At 40.6% G+C, this 18,530-nt stretch overlaps 1 protein-coding gene across 15 annotated transcripts in view; it reads left to right on the top strand.

Moving 5' to 3' along the window:
- Window positions 1-18,530, top strand: part of LOC125006854 (calcium-dependent secretion activator 1) — a 140,194-nt gene that overhangs the window by 9,258 nt on the left and 112,406 nt on the right. For all 15 annotated transcript variants that reach the window (XM_047583309.1, XM_047583307.1, XM_047583308.1 and 12 more), the window contains exons 2-3: window positions 11,552-11,665; window positions 13,931-14,263. In XM_047583309.1, the coding sequence (XP_047439265.1) occupies window positions 11,552-11,665; window positions 13,931-14,263 (447 nt within the window). The remainder of the gene's footprint in view (window positions 1-11,551; window positions 11,666-13,930; window positions 14,264-18,530) is intronic.

Genomic DNA, 18,530 nt, shown 5'->3' with positions numbered 1-18,530 from the left:
AACTATTCAGACACGGTGTCATGAGAGGACACGCAGTCGAATCTGACGTCTAGTTTAGATCAAACCTTAACAAACACGTTCGGCATTCGGCTGGGAGGTGAGTGGCACTACAGTGGCTCGAGGATTATTTAATGTTCAGACGTTGGTTTTCAAACGTTTGTCATATTAAAGGGGATGACGGGGCGATATATGCACACAATGAGAGCAGAAGGAGAAACCAATCCAACGATCAAAGGAGGGTAAAAACACAAGACAAGAAACAACAAGTCAGAACTTCACCAAATAAAACCAGGAAACACAAAGAAATACAGGAAATAGTCAAGACTCATGAGAACCATGACGGTATTTCCACTCATGCAGGCGTAGAACATGCTAGTTAGCCATTGGCGACCTTCTCGTGGTGTGTTCAAGTGCAACTTTGTGGCCCAGACACAGTTGATGTGAGACAATGCCATAGGCGACGAGTATCTGAGCCATAGACTGTATATAAATATGGACATCATGTCCCCACTTCCTTAAATCGGTCCCAGAGTGGAACCACGATATATATATTTTTTTCCTGGGCCACAAAGTTGCACTTGAACACACCACGAGACGGTCGCCAATGGCTAACTATAGCATGTTCTACGCCTGCATGAGTGGAAATACTGTCATGGTCCTATGATATCACTTTAGGGAGCAGTTGGCATGGCAACTGGTAGTTGCCATTAAGCCACATCGTCTTTCTACAACGTCAAGCAACTAACTAAAACGCTATGTATCCAAAAAATTAACACTTGAACATGCATCAGCATTATATTAACTACCTAAAATGACAGAAACCATCCTTGAAAAAAAATTATTTGTATTTTAGTGTTTTGGTCCCATCCACTAACATGTGAGGAGGTGGAGCTTATGACCTATACTACAACCAGCCCCCAGGGGGCGCTCTACTTGCTTTGGCTTCACTTAGAGGAGCTGTTCTGTCGGGCGTCTCTATACAGTCTATGGTCTGAGCGAACAGATTTTGCACATCTGCTTCATAGGACGCTTGGCTGAGATCTTACAGCACCTAACATTGCTGGGGACCAATTAACGCTGGAGCAACTGCAAACCTGGCAACCTTCTATGTTTCTACATTAGACGAGAAGGTACAAGGCACATTTTACAATATTTAACCCTTGCAAATAGGAGTGGTCTCTTTTTACCCCCCTCTCAGTCCATCACTGCTACGACTCATTACCACAGATTGTGTCTTCTCTGTCTTTGCGTACTCCCAGATAGACTCTGTGTTTGGGCAGCCAGGTTTCTGTGGGAGCCACACAATCTGTTGCAGGAAATGAATAACAGTCTAAACATCTGAAGAGCCTAAAACGTACTCACGGTGCTTTATGTCAAATTTCCTTGCGTCCGAGAAGAGTGAAACAAAAACATCAACATGAAAAAGCTTTTTCTTTTCTTTTTTTAACCTGACTTAACATCCAGTCCTTTAATGTCTGTGTATGAGAACACAGACATTAAAATACTATACGCTGTGTGAACATAAAATGGCTTCATGTATTATGTATAATGTCAGTCACCACTGACAATAGCACAGCAGCTGTGTTTGCCCCAGTGAAACTCAAACATATAACGTTGTCGACCGTTTGTGTTTTAGTGAGATTACTTTTGGACTGGTTTTTAGCAGACTAAGCCCCGGGATGCGTGCGTACATTAGCCCCAGTAGAACAGGCATTAGGAACAAACACGGACTTTCAGGACCTCTGCTCCCTCAGAACGATCCTTATGCTGAATGGATTTGTTTAGAGTCACTAAACTAAACTAAAAGTGTGTCAACCCTAGATATAGCAGTTACTTTTATTGGAAAAAAAATACAGTTGATGTCTTCAATGCAAGTTTTGCACAAATTCATCTCTTTGTTTGGCTGCTTTTGGGCCGCGAGCCATATGTTTGACACAGATCTTGTCTCTTGAGGACAGCACGGAGATTATTTGGAAGTTGTACCGGTCCCGTTTTGCCATGAATGTAGCCTCCAGGAGGTGATCCTTCTAAATCCTTTGTACACAAACACTCTACAATATACTACTTATCGTACATGGGACAGCAGTAGCTTTTTGAACCAATCAGAGCTCTGTGCAACATGTTGGTGGAAAGCTAATTTGGTTCTTGATTACTCAAGAACAATACCACTTAGAGTTATTCTGACTTTTGTGATAGAAACTTTGGAGTCTTGGCTTTTAAAAGAGACCAAGACCATGAATGAGCTCCAATATGTTCATGAACAGCAGCCAATTTACTTTGGATATGTCCTAAATAGTTTTGTTTTTGTAAAAAGGCTGGAATGATAAGAGGTAAAAAAAAATAATACTTTTTAAATATATTTTAACACGAGAGTGCTATTGTAAGAAGACTTTTTCCATTTACCATATATGGTTCCCTCCCCTTAAATGGTAAACAAATATAAACATGTATTTTAGACCAGTGATTCCGTGGTCCCCTAGTGGTCCATGGTGTAATTGCAGAGGGTCTATGAAAATAAAATATCCTTTGAAAAGGATCATATGACATGTATAGAAATAAGATTATTTTACTCAAATGTGACTGAGACCTTTATCTACCCACAGAGGGTAACAGGGCTTCATTTTCTCTTATTACATCTGTTTCACAAGAGTAATTTGATGTATTTTATTAAGAGATCTCTCTCCCGGTTGCATTGTTCAAAATTACTACATGAAGCTGTTAATACAAACTTAACACAATCTGCATCCTTATCCAATTATGATGCTCCCTACTGTGTCAGTGGACATACACAAAATAATGCTCTTATTTTGAAACATCTACAGGAAGGTGTTTCAATTAACACACACCATACAGTGTGTTAATTGCTGTTGCAAGTAAAACGAAGCAAAAATAGTTGCTCAACATTCAACATCTGGCAGACTGGTCATTTTGAAGAATACACAGCAGAAAGTTTCACAAATCTAGAACATCTCTCTATTGTTTCTCTTTATTTTAATTTCTCTGACCTCGAGAATATGAGTGTGTATCATTTAAATTCTGTCATTTGTTTTAGCCTCCACAGAGAAGGAACAAACCATTAAACCTAAAACAACAAATGAAGCGCTCCTGAGCTCAGGTTCAAGCTTCTCCATTAACACTAATTCTCACTGCTTTTAGCGTTGGTTTTCTTGGTTACACAAAACCAGGCAGTCAACGAAAGGAAAATCGCTCTGAATAAAGCCATCAAAGGTCTGTGTGCGTCTGCTTGAGTGTTTGCGTGTCCGCGAGTTGTAGGAACAACACAACAGTGTCTGCATAATTCATGAGGAAAGCGCGTAGACGGATAATGACAAACGAAAGCCTCGTCTGTCGGCCCGTTGTCGCTCACGCTACACACGAATTTGCACCATACGCTTCACTGTATGGTCGTCCTTTGACACAGTCACTTATGGAAAAGGAGAGAGCGCCGCGTAATTAGGCTGAGTGAGTCATCAAACCAATCTATCCTCTATTGAGAATATGATACTCATCATCACAGTCTGCAGAGCCGTGAGGCTATTAGCATGACAAGCCCACGGCGCTCTCCACAAGCTTCCCTTCGCCGCTGATGTCATGTCACAACGTGAAGTGATGTTTTCGTGCAGAACGACGAACATAAAACGGACATAAAACGGCATGTTTCGAAGAAGGCGTGTTTGTGACTGGTCCGTTAATGTAAAGGAGAATTATTTTAATGAACGTAATTGACAAAATCCTAAGTTTAGCATCACCAGTCGGTGACGTCACACACAAAAACAACGCTGTTAGTCGGTTTGAGACCACGGTAACACCCTAAACACCATCAGTCTGACACTTCTAATAGAGGGTATGAACCTGACGTCACAGCAAGCGGACGTCTCCGTGGTTACGGCCACCGAGAGGCAAAAAGTGACTGTTGATCATGGAGATTAGCAGCATTAGTTTGAATCATAGGCTTTAATAGCGTCTAAATTGTAAAATTAATTTAAAAATAAGATGATTGACTGAACCAACAGATTTGAAAGGCAGTCAGATATTTTTTTACAGATATCTGCCAAAGAAAAGAGAAGGAAATGGAAGGTTTCATTCGAAGAAACAACTGGAATCCAGACACAGAAACCTGGGGTTGTGGTTCACATGTAGTGTCAGCTATTAATTTATTCTGTATTTTCTGATGAAGTCAAACCTTAAGTGACTTCTTAAGTTACGTTCTGGAGGGCTGTCAGATAAGTTCGTCCATGTTGTCCGACAATAAATGAACAATAAAACAATAAAGTGAATGTTTGTGATCACTCCGCGTCATCCTTTTTGTAGTATTTTACTTTCTGTCATGTAACATCAGGCGTTTACGTGTAATTTGGCTTCAAGGCCACTGACAAAACTATGTGTCATCTAGATGAAGGTTCCTCTATGAGCGGTGGCTGCATCTGGAGATTTCTTTTCTACTTTTTCCATTTCAAAGCAGCACACCATCTGTTCAGCTCCACGTTTGTGATGCATCGATGGAACGGGAATATGGAGAGATCCATATTGTTGTGTTAAAAAAAAAAAACATACAGTACAGGGGTTAATTAGGGTAGTTGTCAACAATCGTGAGTACAGTTTATTTAGATTTCATGCGTCGGATGATGTGATTACACTGGGCTAAACGGTTAAATTGTGCTTTTCTGTATCGAAACAAATCAGCATTCAGCGCTGCCACTCTCTAAACAGAAAACTGCAAATGAGTAGGATGTCAGGATTCCAGAAAGCAGAAGGCTAACTGGCACAGATGCAGATTGCCAAGTCTGTACCTCTATTTACTGACGACTCGTTGGAATAATCACTGATGTCAGATTCGGTGTCGCCGTTAGATTAGTGAAATCTATCTAAACCGAAAAGGCCTCCACGCTTTCTCTTTATAAAAACCAAGTAACCGCTCGTAAAATGTCACTTTATTGCCACTGAATGAGACAAGTACAGCATCTTTTGGCATCAAGCGTCTTTTGGCAACCTTTGCCAGAAAGAAGTGCCAGCAGCTGATTCAGTGCCAGTAATGAGTGGGTGGTGTGTTTTGAAGCTTTCTGAACACAGTATCCGTACACTCTCAGTCACATTGTTATTGTTCTGAGGTTTTGATTTCCACGTGAAGGATTTAAAGACGGAGTTTTTAGCTGAGATCTATGTGAGAATGGATTAAGGGCAGATCGGAGCAGAACTTTAGGAGAAGGCAGAGTTGTGCCTGTGACTGAGGCGCTGTCTTGAACTAAAAGCCTTGTACAGTTCGTCTGCCTTTGCCCCAGTGAACACTTTCTCAATCCTTTGGAGGTCTGTTGTGCAGTGTCTAATCTGGGATTACCCATCCATGTTGATGTTATATTATTGGCAGGGAGTTTTGAGCGTGCTCCCTACTATGTCGGGAAGGAGGTGGATTTAAATACAATATTAATGTCTCTAATAGTGTGTGTGTGGGTGTGTTTGTGTGTAGAGGGAGCCATCTTCATGATGTACTCCTGGATCTTTGTTGTTTCATCCTGGGTAGTGGTTTTGACTCTTGATAATGCTCGGCCTCTTTCATTAAATTTAGTGTGCGACCTCAGGGTGCTGGATTTGGGGCGAGACCTTCTATGCATCGTAAGGGGCTTCCTTGTCTTTCTTCTTGGTTTCAGTTTGGGATTCCAAGATAGTTTTATTCCTTTAACGTTCCCCTGGGTCAAATATGTACCAATTTTTGTACCAATCAGAGCTCTGCACATGAGTTGTGTTTGAGTAAATGCTGCATGATGCAATATGTAATTTTCAATTGTTTTCATTGATAAAAGTCTTTAAAGGATCCAACACTTTTTTCAAAACCCAAAAATTCAAGTGAACTTCTTATTTTTTAACTGTGCGCCAACTTTGGTCACTCAAGAACAACACCACATAGAGTGATTCTGACTTTTGTGATAGAAACTTGACTTTCAGAAGAGACCAATACCATGAATGAACAATGTCCTAAATAGGTGTTTTTTTTGCAAAAAGGTTGGAACGATAAGAGGTTGCCAACAGCTAGGTAGCCTTCTGGTAGTCCGGTCCTTCCTTCCTTCTTCTCGTTGTTCCTTCTTCTGTAGATCCTGGCATTGTGCTTCAGTGGGTCAACAGCTGGCTGTCATCCATATATAGGAGGTGGGTGATTGTTGCACGCTTCCTTAGACGATATCCATACCCACTCTTGGTAATAATCTGTCTGGGGGCGTTAAGGCCTGTGCAGAACAGCAAGGGTGGCCGAGAATCTCCACTGAGTTCTTTACGAAGGCCCTGAGAGTCTTGGAGTCAATCCAGGTGGTGGACAGGTTTGTCTGTCTGCTCTTACAGTCTTGGGTGACTGCATATCCACCAGTAGCTAATGCTTTGCTCCATGTATTGATACATGTGTATACTCATCTTTTCGGCTATGATGCCCTGACAGGACCTTCCATAGCCAAGTTAATGGCCGGTAGTTGGAGGGGACCGATCCCTTCTGAGGGGACTGGATATTTTCAGGATCAGGAGTGTACAGCCTTCAATTAGCCATTCAGGATCCCATTTTGTAGCAGCTGGGTCATTTGTGCTACTAGATGCTCGTGGAGTGCACTCGGCTCCTTCAAGCAGTAGCTCTTCATATCTGATTCCCTTTCTTGGATGTTACTCGTGACGGTTACAGGATCCTGTTCGCGAAGGCTGTTGCGGACTTTCCTCGGGTCCATTAGCCACCGTGTATTATATCGCCAGTCTTGTTGAATCTGCTCTCATTTTATTATCCTGCCACTAAAAGGAGACGTCAGATGGCTCAGTGGAGAACATCCTGTTAATTCTCCTGGATCCTACCTCACTGCTGTACCTCCTCTGACAGGCTGTGGCATCTTGTCACAATTCAGTGTTCTGCTGAGAAACGTTTGGGCCTGACATTTGTGCGGATGTTACTTAGACACGTAGCACCCACCCACATGATGTTATGCCTGATCAGCGTGAATAAAGTTTTATAACGCTGTATATATAATTGAATCACTAACTACAATAATGAAGGACATCAGTTTAAAGCTCTCTATGGTGTCTCTGAATGCACCATCTGTCACACAACTTCAAGAATATTAACTTGTGCCTGTGGATGTCCATTGATGTCATTATTTCCCTCCCACATGAGGAAGGTAACGATGCATCAAACACACACACACACTTACTGACTCACTCTTGTCCTAGGGTGTCTTAGTTCATATGTCTTCAACATGGAGTCACTGACCCAAAATCTTTGGATGATTAGACATTTTTTTTATATATATATTTTCAAATTTTCCCCCACAAATTGCTTTTAATGTGCATCCAACACATTTGAGTAAATAACTGGAGGCAGAAGACATTACAGTAATGCTTTACATATACCTATATCTCTGTTGTCAGCACAATGACTGTAAGTCACCCTCTGTTTAGAAAGTACCTGTTGGTTTGTTCGCAGAAATCTCCTATCTGCCTCCATAACAGCAGCTCCCACAGAACCCTTTTAACTTGTAATACTTCTTTGAGTGTCCTGTGGATCTGATACGACAATATGCTGCCCTAAATAGTTTTGTGTGTCTTGCGGCTGGCCACCTGTTCAAAAATCCATGCACAGATGAAGACCTTTTCTGCCAGGATCATTACGACGCAGCCTCGACGTTGTAGGTGAAAGTCAGTTTCATTCATTGTTGTTTGCATCGTAGACTGTATCGGTTTGCAGCGCTTTACAGTTTATAATGTTAAACGGTGAAGTAGTATTAATCATTAGACCTTGGCCCTCTCTTTCTCTGCTCCGGTTCCCTTCTTTGGTATCTCCTCCCTAGAGTGTCAGTGGTAACCGAGTGTTACATGATAACAGATGCTTTTTAAATATGCACAATTGGAGGGGAACTGTACTTTTCAGAGGAGTGTGCAGAGTGGGAGCCCTGAGGGAAGATGAATCTGGTGAAGTCAAACCGTGTACTAAACATAGACTGCTCCTCTAAAGTGAAGCCAAAGCCAGTAGAGCTCCCCCTGGTGTCTGGCTGAAGTATAGGACATAAGCTCCACTCCTCCATGTTAGTGGGCGGGACTTGGGCCAAACTAAAACACTAAAATACATCCTTTTCAAGGATGGTTTAAGTTATTTTAGGTAGTTAATATAATGTTGATGCATGTTCAAGCATCCATATTTTGGATAAGCTTCGTTTTAGGCGACCACCAGTTGCCATGCCGACCGCTGCATAAAGCTGTCCTGTGAAATTTAAAGATTAGTACAGTGTATAAGCCAACATATCCTTGTAACTGGTGCAAATAGAGATGACCGAAGTATTAATTAAACGAAATTAACCGTTCTCTGGCTCCAAAGTTGCAAGATGTCACCGCCCGTATTCCCGGGAAAATAGCATCAGTTTGGCCAATGCAAGGAAGTGGAGACATGTTGTCCATATTTATATACAGTCTATGGTACTAACCAGTGAACTCAGTTTACAATACGCCCAGTTTATCTGCATATGTTGCAACAAGAAAGCCCATTAGTGGTGTGCGAACACGTCCGACAGCAGTGTTACCGTTCATTCGGAATCTAAACAACGGACAAATCTGTCGCCTTATTTCTGCCTCCCCAGGCTCTGCCTCTCAATCTATGGACTGATATGATGTGTAGGTTCTGTTAACCACAGCATGGGTGTGAAAAACGTCTGTCAGCCAAGCATGTGCTCCGCTTCCCTACGAGTCCGTTTGCATCATTTTCTATGTATAGCTCAAATATTGACTCCCTTCTTATGCCAAGTCATGTCATATTTATTCACAAATGCACAAATTTGCCTCTGTAGGATTTACATTTACTTATTGCATCAGGCACAGTCTGTGCTTACAGAACCTCAGTTTGGATTCTCTCTATGTCTCACATGGTGATGGTGATAATGACTCACTGCAGGAATCTTATCCAACATGACCGGAGCCCTTGTCCAGTTCATGCTGACCAGGGCTGAGCTGTGGGAAACTTGTCTACTACACATGTACTGTTTATTAAATTAATCTGGAAGGACACACAATTGCGACAATATCCACTTGAAGTCATCACAGCTTTATTGGTGTTTATTAGTGTTGCTAAGTGGGGGACTTTGGGTGCTGTGGGTTGAGAAGAAGGACCTCTGTGGATCATCCCACAGATACTTGATGACCCTAACCCTAGGTAAAATCCACTCCATTGAATGCCAGGTCCAAAAGTTTCCCGGCAAAACACTGAATTGTCACAAGATGATTTAAATGCTATTTTACGTTTCCTGTCAGTGGTCATAATGTTGTGGCCGTGGGTGTGTAAGCCATTTACCTTTTCAGAGGGGTGATCAACATTCATCATATAATCATCTCTGACCACATTCGGTCATATGAATGAAACAGCGCGCATGTAATTGCACCTAACTTAATTTTGCTATTAAAGCAGCACATTAGTTGCAATGCGGATGCTGTAAACCAGAAATTAGAGAAACTACAGGCGCACTGGATTTGTCTTAGTCCTTCACAAGCGATTTAGGAAGTGCTTTTGCCTTAACGATTGATGAAATACTCACCCAGCAGTCCACTCACTAGCATCCAGCCGGCTTTACTATCATTTAACTGTAAACCTTGACCCTATTAAGAAACGCTGTAATCTCACACGGCTCCCTCTGCTGCGGTGACCATGGTAACCGTTGCCAAGGCAGCAAATGGGAACTGGCCGGTGGGTGTGTGGTTTTCCAGCAGGAGGAGATGGAGCTTCTCATTGGTCACTTTCATTCTAGAGTTTCCTTTTCTTTGTTACATACCGTAACTCAGACCTGTCACCGAGGGACTGATATTCACCGGTCTACACGGACACAACTGGAAAGAAGTGAAAACTACACACGGACGTTACACCGGCAACCATGAAAAAGATTTTGTAGCATTTTATCCTGGGTTTTCTATTATATAGTGTCAGTTGTTATTGACGCTACATAAATCCAATTGAATTGAACTGTTTAATGCTGCAGATTTTAACTTGCTGGTTAATTTGTGAAATGTTTTATTACTCGCACCTGTCTAATAAGTTAATACCTGCTTGTGTCAAAGGTACAGGAGCTTATCATTTGTGAATGTTTGTGAATGCCGGCATGTCGTTTGCATTCAGACTAAACTAGGCACTGATCATAAACCAGACACTACTTGGGCTCATTATTCAAAATGTTTGTGGTTACATTTAGGCACTGTTAGTCCTTGGTTAAGGTTTGGAAAGGATCTGGTTTAAGAAGTGGTTTACCACCACCAACACCCACCAATCCAAAAAACAACTGATACTCTTTCACATTAAATTCTCAGGGGGTTAACCCGCCGTTGGTGTGCTTTCACATCGTCAGAAGTCCAGGGTCTGACTGTGAGAGCTTTTTTTCCTCCCTCTCACACGTCAACAACGTCATCATTACACATTTAAGTACACTACAAGATAAACACCTCCAGATGACATCGACTATATGTTCGACTACATTCGCCTTGGACAGCGAGATCGGTTCGTGGTTATACGACACGGGTTTATTTTATTTTTCACATCATATTCGAAAGAGATAGCTCGATAAAGTTTTTTATTTAGAATTTGAATTTTCCACAAAACACAAAAAATACGATGACAGCACATTATTCATAAAAAATAGAGTGATAAAATGTCAAAATAATTCAAGTTCAATTTGTATATTAGGTGCAAAAGGATTTAAGAGGTTTTTTATCCTGAAAAAGTGTAATAAAAATACAGCTTTTATTAATTTATCCAAAGAATAAAAGGACAAAACAAAACCGATAAGTTGCTCTGCTTCGCTAGCAACCGCTAACTGCTAACCTCTCTTCCGCCTTCGCTTCTTCCTGTTGTCCAACCAATTATAAGACGCAACGTCAACATCCCCTAAGTCGTGACATTATCTGGAAGCGCCAGATATTCGGGACGAGCAGATCTGGTACCAAATCTCCTCTTCTCCTCGGATGCAGAGCAGCTCGCTGATCTCACGGTCTTGCCAGTGCACTGCCACAATCGATTTAAAAACAAAAAAGCGTGTCATATCTCTATACAAGCTGTATAAACAGAGTCGCACATGCGATTTCCCCGAACATGACATAGGGCTAATTCACCTATGCGCTTCCATCAGCGATCACGTAATAACACATTTGATTGAAAAAATGGACAAAAATCTCCGCCCCTCAGAGATCGGCCTCTTATGGGTCGTTTTTCGCTTGATGTGAAAGGGGCTTTAGTTGAAAGGAGACATAATCTCATAATAACAATGGGTCGTCCTGGTTTTCAAACTAATCCTCCATATTGCTCTTTTCTATACTTTTTTTTTTAACGTTTTGGGGCAAAGATCGATACCGTCAAAGCTGGATTCTGTTGTTGCACTGAAAGCCATTGCACACTGTTCATTTGCTGCTATAAGCAGGTCTTCTCTACCTCCAGAGGATTAAGTGGAGCTGATGTAACTAACTGATCATCTTAGCAGTGTTTTAGTTACTTCAGCTGAGGTTTTCATAGTAGAACTGGAATCAACTCTGTGTTTCTTCTGTCTGTTATTGTCTCCCTCAGATAAGTAAGCAGCACTTGCAGACGGTCAAAGAGCGCTTTCAGGCGTTCCTCAGCGGGGAAACGCAGATTGTGGCTGATGAGGCGTTCATCAACGCCGTCCAGAGCTACTGTGAGGTAAGGTCATGCAAAAATGTGCTCACAGAAGGCCTGTTTATTGTAATCATACTCAATATTTTGACCGATAGTAGGGACATTTGCATATTACGACGTGTTTCAGCAGACCTTTGGCTTCCCCGTGGAGAAGGAGACAGTTTCTGTGTAAAATTTAATTAAACTCTATTAACTCTGAATGCTAATACCTTGTCATTCTTTGTGAAAAAATCCAGAGCTCTAATTGCCTTTTGCAAGCTGTAAACTCCCGTCTGTGAGCCTTTAAAGTTTAAAATAAACCTTCCCATGCAGGAAAACTAATAATCGAAGGGAAAGTCCAAAGCTCAGCACAGATAACTTGATCCTGACTTTGATCAGTGATGCAGAGTTTGCACCGAGCCTCTCCGGGGGGTTTAGTAATGTGTCTCCTAATGGTCTGAATTGAGTTTGTTAGATTCACCCAGACTGACTAGGAGAATGAAATAAAATGTGATGAAAATAGACCCAGAGTCAAGGCTTCGCTGTCTAGACTCAGACACAGATTCACACTGAGCAGAATGAGCTGGAGTTGTCGGACTGTCCACTTTAGAAGACAACGACCCTTTTTTTAAATGTTAACATAATTTTATTATTTAACTCAATCACAATAGTATTCAGCACAGGAACACAGCTGTGTGTGCATGTAGAATTAGATTCATAAAGCAAACAGTTCATCTTCATATCATGCAAAGCAGGTGATGTATTTATTTATGTTACTGAAGTCTCTAATTACACACTAACAGTTAAAACAATAACAATTTAAACATGAACCAGGGGTATGGGAATTAACAATTAGCAGCTCTGAAGTCTGAGAACCTGATCAGGCGTCAGGAAGCATCTCTGATCTCAGGATTTCCCAAGACCCACTGGCAATATATAAAGTTAATTGACTTCTTTCATACTCCACTGTATCCAGCTGTATGTTAATGCACGTTACTGCACCGTAATAATCCTTCCTATATATACATATATCCCTATACTTTTTGTTGCAATGCACTTTTTGTATATTCTTGTATATTGCTTATTCTATTCTATTTTTTATCTTATTATTTTTATGTTGTTATTTATCTGCCCCAGTGTATGTGTTAAGTTTTTCTAATTATAATTACATGATATACATTTACCTACCTCTCTATTTCTTAAACATTTGTTCATATCCGAATATTGTAAATTTTATTTTACTTTACCAGATTTTTTTGTTCTTTCTCTTTTATTTTAAGTTAATTTAGTTTTACTAATGGTTCTTAAGAGTGAGCCACTGTGCCAAGCACCGAGCAGTTTCCCTTGTGGACGATTAAAGTCTGTCTAAGTCTTAAGTATTGCTCACCCATATGTCGCAGTGTTTATTTGTGTCATCCCACTTAAATAAAGCACATATATAAAAAGAAAGAAAAATTAGAAAGACTCTCATTCCATCAGCACCAACGATACGACTTCAGTTTTCCTTCTACTACACAATTCAAAGCTCAACGCAGTTTGGAAATCTGTCTAATTTTTAACACTTTTTTTCACTTTTTTAAAGCCAATCTAGACACGAGTGTTTCGACTGAGCATATCAGGACATTGAAGGGAGCTGTCGGGCTTAAGGATGTGTGTGTGTGTGTGTCGGATTGGCAGCGCAGACACATTGACTGGCATTTCCTTATCAGTTAATGTTGCGGCGCAGGCCAGCCAAATGAGAACGGTGTGATATTTAACACGTGAAACCGGCGGCACAGGCTGTCCAATTCCATTAAAACCTAAAGCTCTTACCTCGGTTTTACCTTTGGGCTAAAACTGAGAGAGGGAGAGAGACAGAAATAGAAAGGTACAAAAAAACTGAGACAAAGGGCCAGACAGAGCTTGTCAGTGTTTCTCGACTGGTGACGAGAATTTCCCGTCCATCAGTCACAGAGACGAGTGCAGTCATGAGTCAGAATTCACTCACTCACGGGGAAGAAAGTTTTTGTTTGTGTCTGTAAAATCCAGCTTGTATCTGTGAGACAGTCTGGGGTTAGTGCGTCAGAGTCGAATATCTGCAAATACGAAGAGTCTTTCACCTGAAATATGATGGGATTAAGATTAATAGGAAAATATTCAAATGTAAGTCAGAGATTTTAAGATTTGTTGCAGTTCATCCAAAGATTTGTCACTGATAAATTCCTAGAATCGTCCCTTCCCTCCAAAACAAAGAAGCCGGTCTTTTCGATTCTATACATATAAATGTTCTGGACTGGAAAACTGATCCGTTGCGTCCCGACTTTGTTCCAGGTCTTCCTGAAAAGCGACCGCGTGTCCCGCATGGTGCAGAGCGGCGGCTGCTCGGCCAGCGACTCTCGGGAGGTTTTCAAGAAGCACATAGAGAAGCGCGTGCGCAGCCTTCCTGAAATCGACGGCCTGAGCAAAGAGACGGTGCTGAGCTCCTGGATGGCCAAGTTCGACACCATCTACCGGGGGGAGGAGGACCCCAGGAAGCACCAGCAGAGGATGACGGCCAGCGCCGCCTCCGAGCTCATCCTCAGCAAGGACCAGCTGTACGAGATGTTCCAGCAGATCCTGGGCATCAAGAAGTTTGAGCACCAGCTCCTCTACAACGCCTGCCAGGTCTGTCCATTAATATCTTATGTCACTTGCATTGTGCGATGTGTTTGTGTCGTTTCTGTTTTTTTTTTCTTCTTTCCATCTGTTTGTTTGAAACCTCGTTTGTCTGTAGGAACCTATGTGTGTCCTCAAACTGTCTGTCCCTAAATCTGATTACCGTAATACTTCTTTATTTAGGAACCCAAAAAATACTGTCATACAGCTTCACCTCATACATTAAGCTGCCATTGTGGTAGTTTTTGCTTATGTTTTGCTGTGGGTTTTAAGGTTTGGGATATTTATCAGTCTGGCTGTGGGAAAGACTGCGAGGAGCTTATCAATCAAAGGAATTAGTAATTAAGAGTTATTTCGCTGATTAGGGACGATGGCAGCTGGATTTGTTGGTGTGGTATTTGTTGGTGAGGTATTTATTGGTGTGGTATTTGTTGGTGTGGTATTTATTGGTGTGGTATTTGTTGGTGTGGTATTTGTTGGTGAGGTATTTGTTGGTGTGGTATTTGTTTGTGTGGTATTTGTTTGTGTGGTATTTCCCTCAGACTTGCATTGAAACTTTGCAACTTTCAAACTTAAAGTCCTTGGCAGCAAATGACTCCACACGCAGATAAGCCAAACTGTCCTTCACCCTAAAGCCAAATCAAACGTAAGATGTCACCAGATGTATTGTTAATTATGAAGCCTACAAGAGGAAAATGTTGGAAATTGTTAAATGATTCATTACTTTTATCACTCTGAGTTTAATGAATACAGAAAAACTTGGGTCACACGTCGTATAAACAGTGGGAGAATAATGTATTTGAATGGTTTGTAGAAATTATGCTTCATCGTGTAAGAGATAGATTCGAGAAAGTCGACATAGTAAAGTTCTGAAATGGTGCTGAACCACTTTTCATATCATCAGATCACATGTGACTCTTGGGATGGATATCGTTAAGGTTTTATCTGATACCGGAGCCAAACCGGTACTTTTGAAGCGGTGCCAGTGCAAACTGAACAGAATATTAATTTAAATAATATAAATACATACCTCCCAGTGAGAAGGTCTTGGTTTGAGTCCAGCTCCACCGTTCTGGGTGGAGTTTGCATGTCCTCCCTGTGTCTGCGTGGGTTTTCCTGTGGTACATTTCTTGGCTGAGCATCGTCAGATGTTTAATCAAACTCCAGGTGTTACCTCCCTTGTTGCAGGTTGCCCAGTCTGCATCGTTTGAGGTGAAGTACAGTCAAACTTTTGACCACTTGGTCTTTTTGAAGGTTAACTGAAAAACTGATATCACATCACGTTTAGCGTCGCCGCAGCAGCAGCGCTAAGAGGGCAGCAATTACAAATTCAGAGGATTAAAAATGAAGCGTTGCTTTTCAGTCTGGTTGCTACTGTTTTTCTGTCAGCATGGTTCAGAGCATCAGTTCCCATCCCTCATCTCTGTTTGCCTCTATACTGTAGTTCACAGGGTTAAGTGTTGGGACCAGGTTTACTAACGATAATTCCACTACGGCTTAACTAGAGAGTGATAGAGAGTTTACATTTCGCCGTATTATTTTCTGCTTGTGTTATAGAACTAGTTTGATTATTGCACGCGGTATAAATGGTATAAAAATGGTTGGTTGTCGTGCAGGAAAGGTGGCAGCCAAGAAAGTCCCTACATAAAGCAAAATGCATCTACAAATGTCAAGTAAAATTAAAGTACAAATAAGATAGAAAGGGAAAAATTAGAGAAACAAAAAATATGAAGGTGCAAATCATAAATTTAGAGGAAATTAAAATGAATGGAAGTATAATGTGTGCAAAATCAGGAAGAATTGAAAAACAAAAATTCATTATATGTAACAATATTAAATGCAAAATGTAGATGTTGACAGATGATTTAAAAAGCTACAAATCTTGGCTGCAGAGCGACATTTTCAGTTGTTTTTTAAAAAGATGTTGCTTTTAGAGATGCAGGTAAATTGTTCTATGATAATGTGAATAAATGTCTGACTTTAAAAAACATGGTTAATGAACAGGAAATCATGAGGAAAATATACACACTTATGCATAAACACGTAGGTTTGGAATATATTAACATTTAAATTTGATAACATTAAATTTTCTAAAGAGAGGAGCAAAAGAATCACTCTTGTTGGCAGAACTGATCATTCTCAGAAGTATCTTTTCCTGGATAAGCAGAATGTTTTGCCACCAGGCACCTGAGAGACACAAACCATAAAATGAAACAATGCAAACCACTGTAGATTTTCACAAAGAAGTCAAAGGCTTCACTTCAAGACACGTCACAGTGCAGTGCATTTCTTTAGAAGGAGCAAGCAAACACAAGTGTAGAGGCTTTTTTTTTCAAGCTTTGTGTTAGACTGAATGCAGGAGGCAGTGAGAGCACGGAGGAGGAACAATAAGACAATAAGGCGTCTGTACATGGACGATCCACGAGTAACAGGTGTTGTATCAAGAAAAAGTGTGGAGCAGGATAGAAAGTGAGTTATTAATATATGGAGAATGTAATGGCAATTATAGGCTTAAGAGTCTGTTTTTAAATGCATATCTAAGTATAACCATATAAAATCTAAAACTGAGGGTTCGTATTAGGGCCGGGTGATAAACCGGTTCAGATCGAATAACGGTTTATTTATTATTTTATTATTTTACGAAACGCTGCAGCAGAAGACTCTGTTTCAGACCGGACCATTTTCAATGTAGCGCTTCTAAACACACATGGTGCGACTGCGTCACTGTGACATGTGGTGAAGATGGAAAGGTCCAAAAAATGAATCAGCAGAAGAAGAAGACTTGTGCCAAAAAAAAAAAGTGCCATGTTTTTTTTGTTTTTTTTTACATCCCTGATTTCTGGGGACAGTTCCCGTTTTGGATTTCCTGTCCCCCAGCTATAAATGTCCCCCAAAAATGTGCAATTTTAGCTTTTTATGAATGAGGAAAAAAAAACGTTGCGCACAGACTACAGTTATTACGGTAGCCATTACATACACAGCAGTTTAAATGTTTAAATAATAATAAATGTGTCAGAATAAATGAAACCAAAATTTTCCCCATTTCCTCATTCACCTTGATAACATTTAATTGATTTTTATCTGTGAGCTGTAAATGTCCCAACATTTCCACATCAGCAGTCAGCGCTAACACAAACCTGTTTTACTACTAGTGTGGGATTATCCTACAATATTTACTCATCATCACAGTAAAATAATCCATCCTCAGTTAATCTACTGCATTAATTCCTCTCTCAACCAGTAGAAAATGTTGATCATGCATGAAAAAATAGACCAAACGTCTTCAAGAAACTCTATAATTCCAGTTCTTTTTCTAGGATTTATGGAAACATAGAACATTATCTTACTGTGCTGCTCTGTGAGAGAATGTAATTTATCGGCCTAAGCTGATGAGTATGTGGAGCAAAGCAAAGCTAGAAAATCCACAATTTAAAGGAATATGTTATGGGACTAGAACCTGTTCATTGAATGCGATGTTTTGTTTTTGAAACATTGCGGGTTCTGTCTACATATTGTCTGCAGAGTTGATTAAAAGGCATCTTTTTTTTTTCCTACATAGTGTTTGTGCTGCATCTCAAACCAAAGTGCTTTTGACAAAGGCAGCGTTTTGTCTTAAGAAATATGCACGAGTAATAAAATGGTGTGTACAACAACACTGAGAGTATTTTCTGAACTTAAAAAGACATCATAGTTTATATCTTTAATTAATGGAAGAGATGAATTACTAAACGGTTCCAGGTCTCAGTCCCTGGCCACTTTATTCATTATACATATACAATTAAAAGCAATATAGCTCTAGAGCCCTGACACATTTCTACCTCTATGAATCTTATATGGATTTTTTTTTAATTAGTCCATAGCTGGACTATTTATACCAATATAATGTAAACTTTAATTCATCCAGTACTTTTTGTAGTAAATAATTCAATACCCCAATAAACATCCTCATCACACAACTGAAGTCACACAGGGTATTTAAAATAAAATCTAGATACGCTCCGGGAGAACGAGACGAATGGAAACGTGCTAGAATGTGTCTGACAGCTGGCTGGTAATTCCCAGAGACTGAATCTGCACTTCGTCTTTTTTTTTTATGTCCGTCTGAGACACAAATTTGAATGAGCCATAAGCTGAGAGTTCTGCTTCAGAGCAGCAAAGACATGCGTGAAAGGGTAGCAGAAGGCTGGGTTTGTCGCGCTGTCTCGCGGTGCTATATGTTGGTCCTCGTTGGGTGCTGCAGTCATTTGAAGGGCTTGATGCATATGGTTGTTTAAAA

The sequence above is a fragment of the Mugil cephalus genome, chromosome 4 (assembly GCF_022458985.1).
Source record: "Mugil cephalus isolate CIBA_MC_2020 chromosome 4, CIBA_Mcephalus_1.1, whole genome shotgun sequence".
NCBI lineage: Eukaryota > Metazoa > Chordata > Actinopteri > Mugiliformes > Mugilidae > Mugil > Mugil cephalus.
The sequence above is the reverse complement of the archived record's forward strand: the minus strand, read 5'-3'. Positions and strand labels throughout refer to the sequence as shown.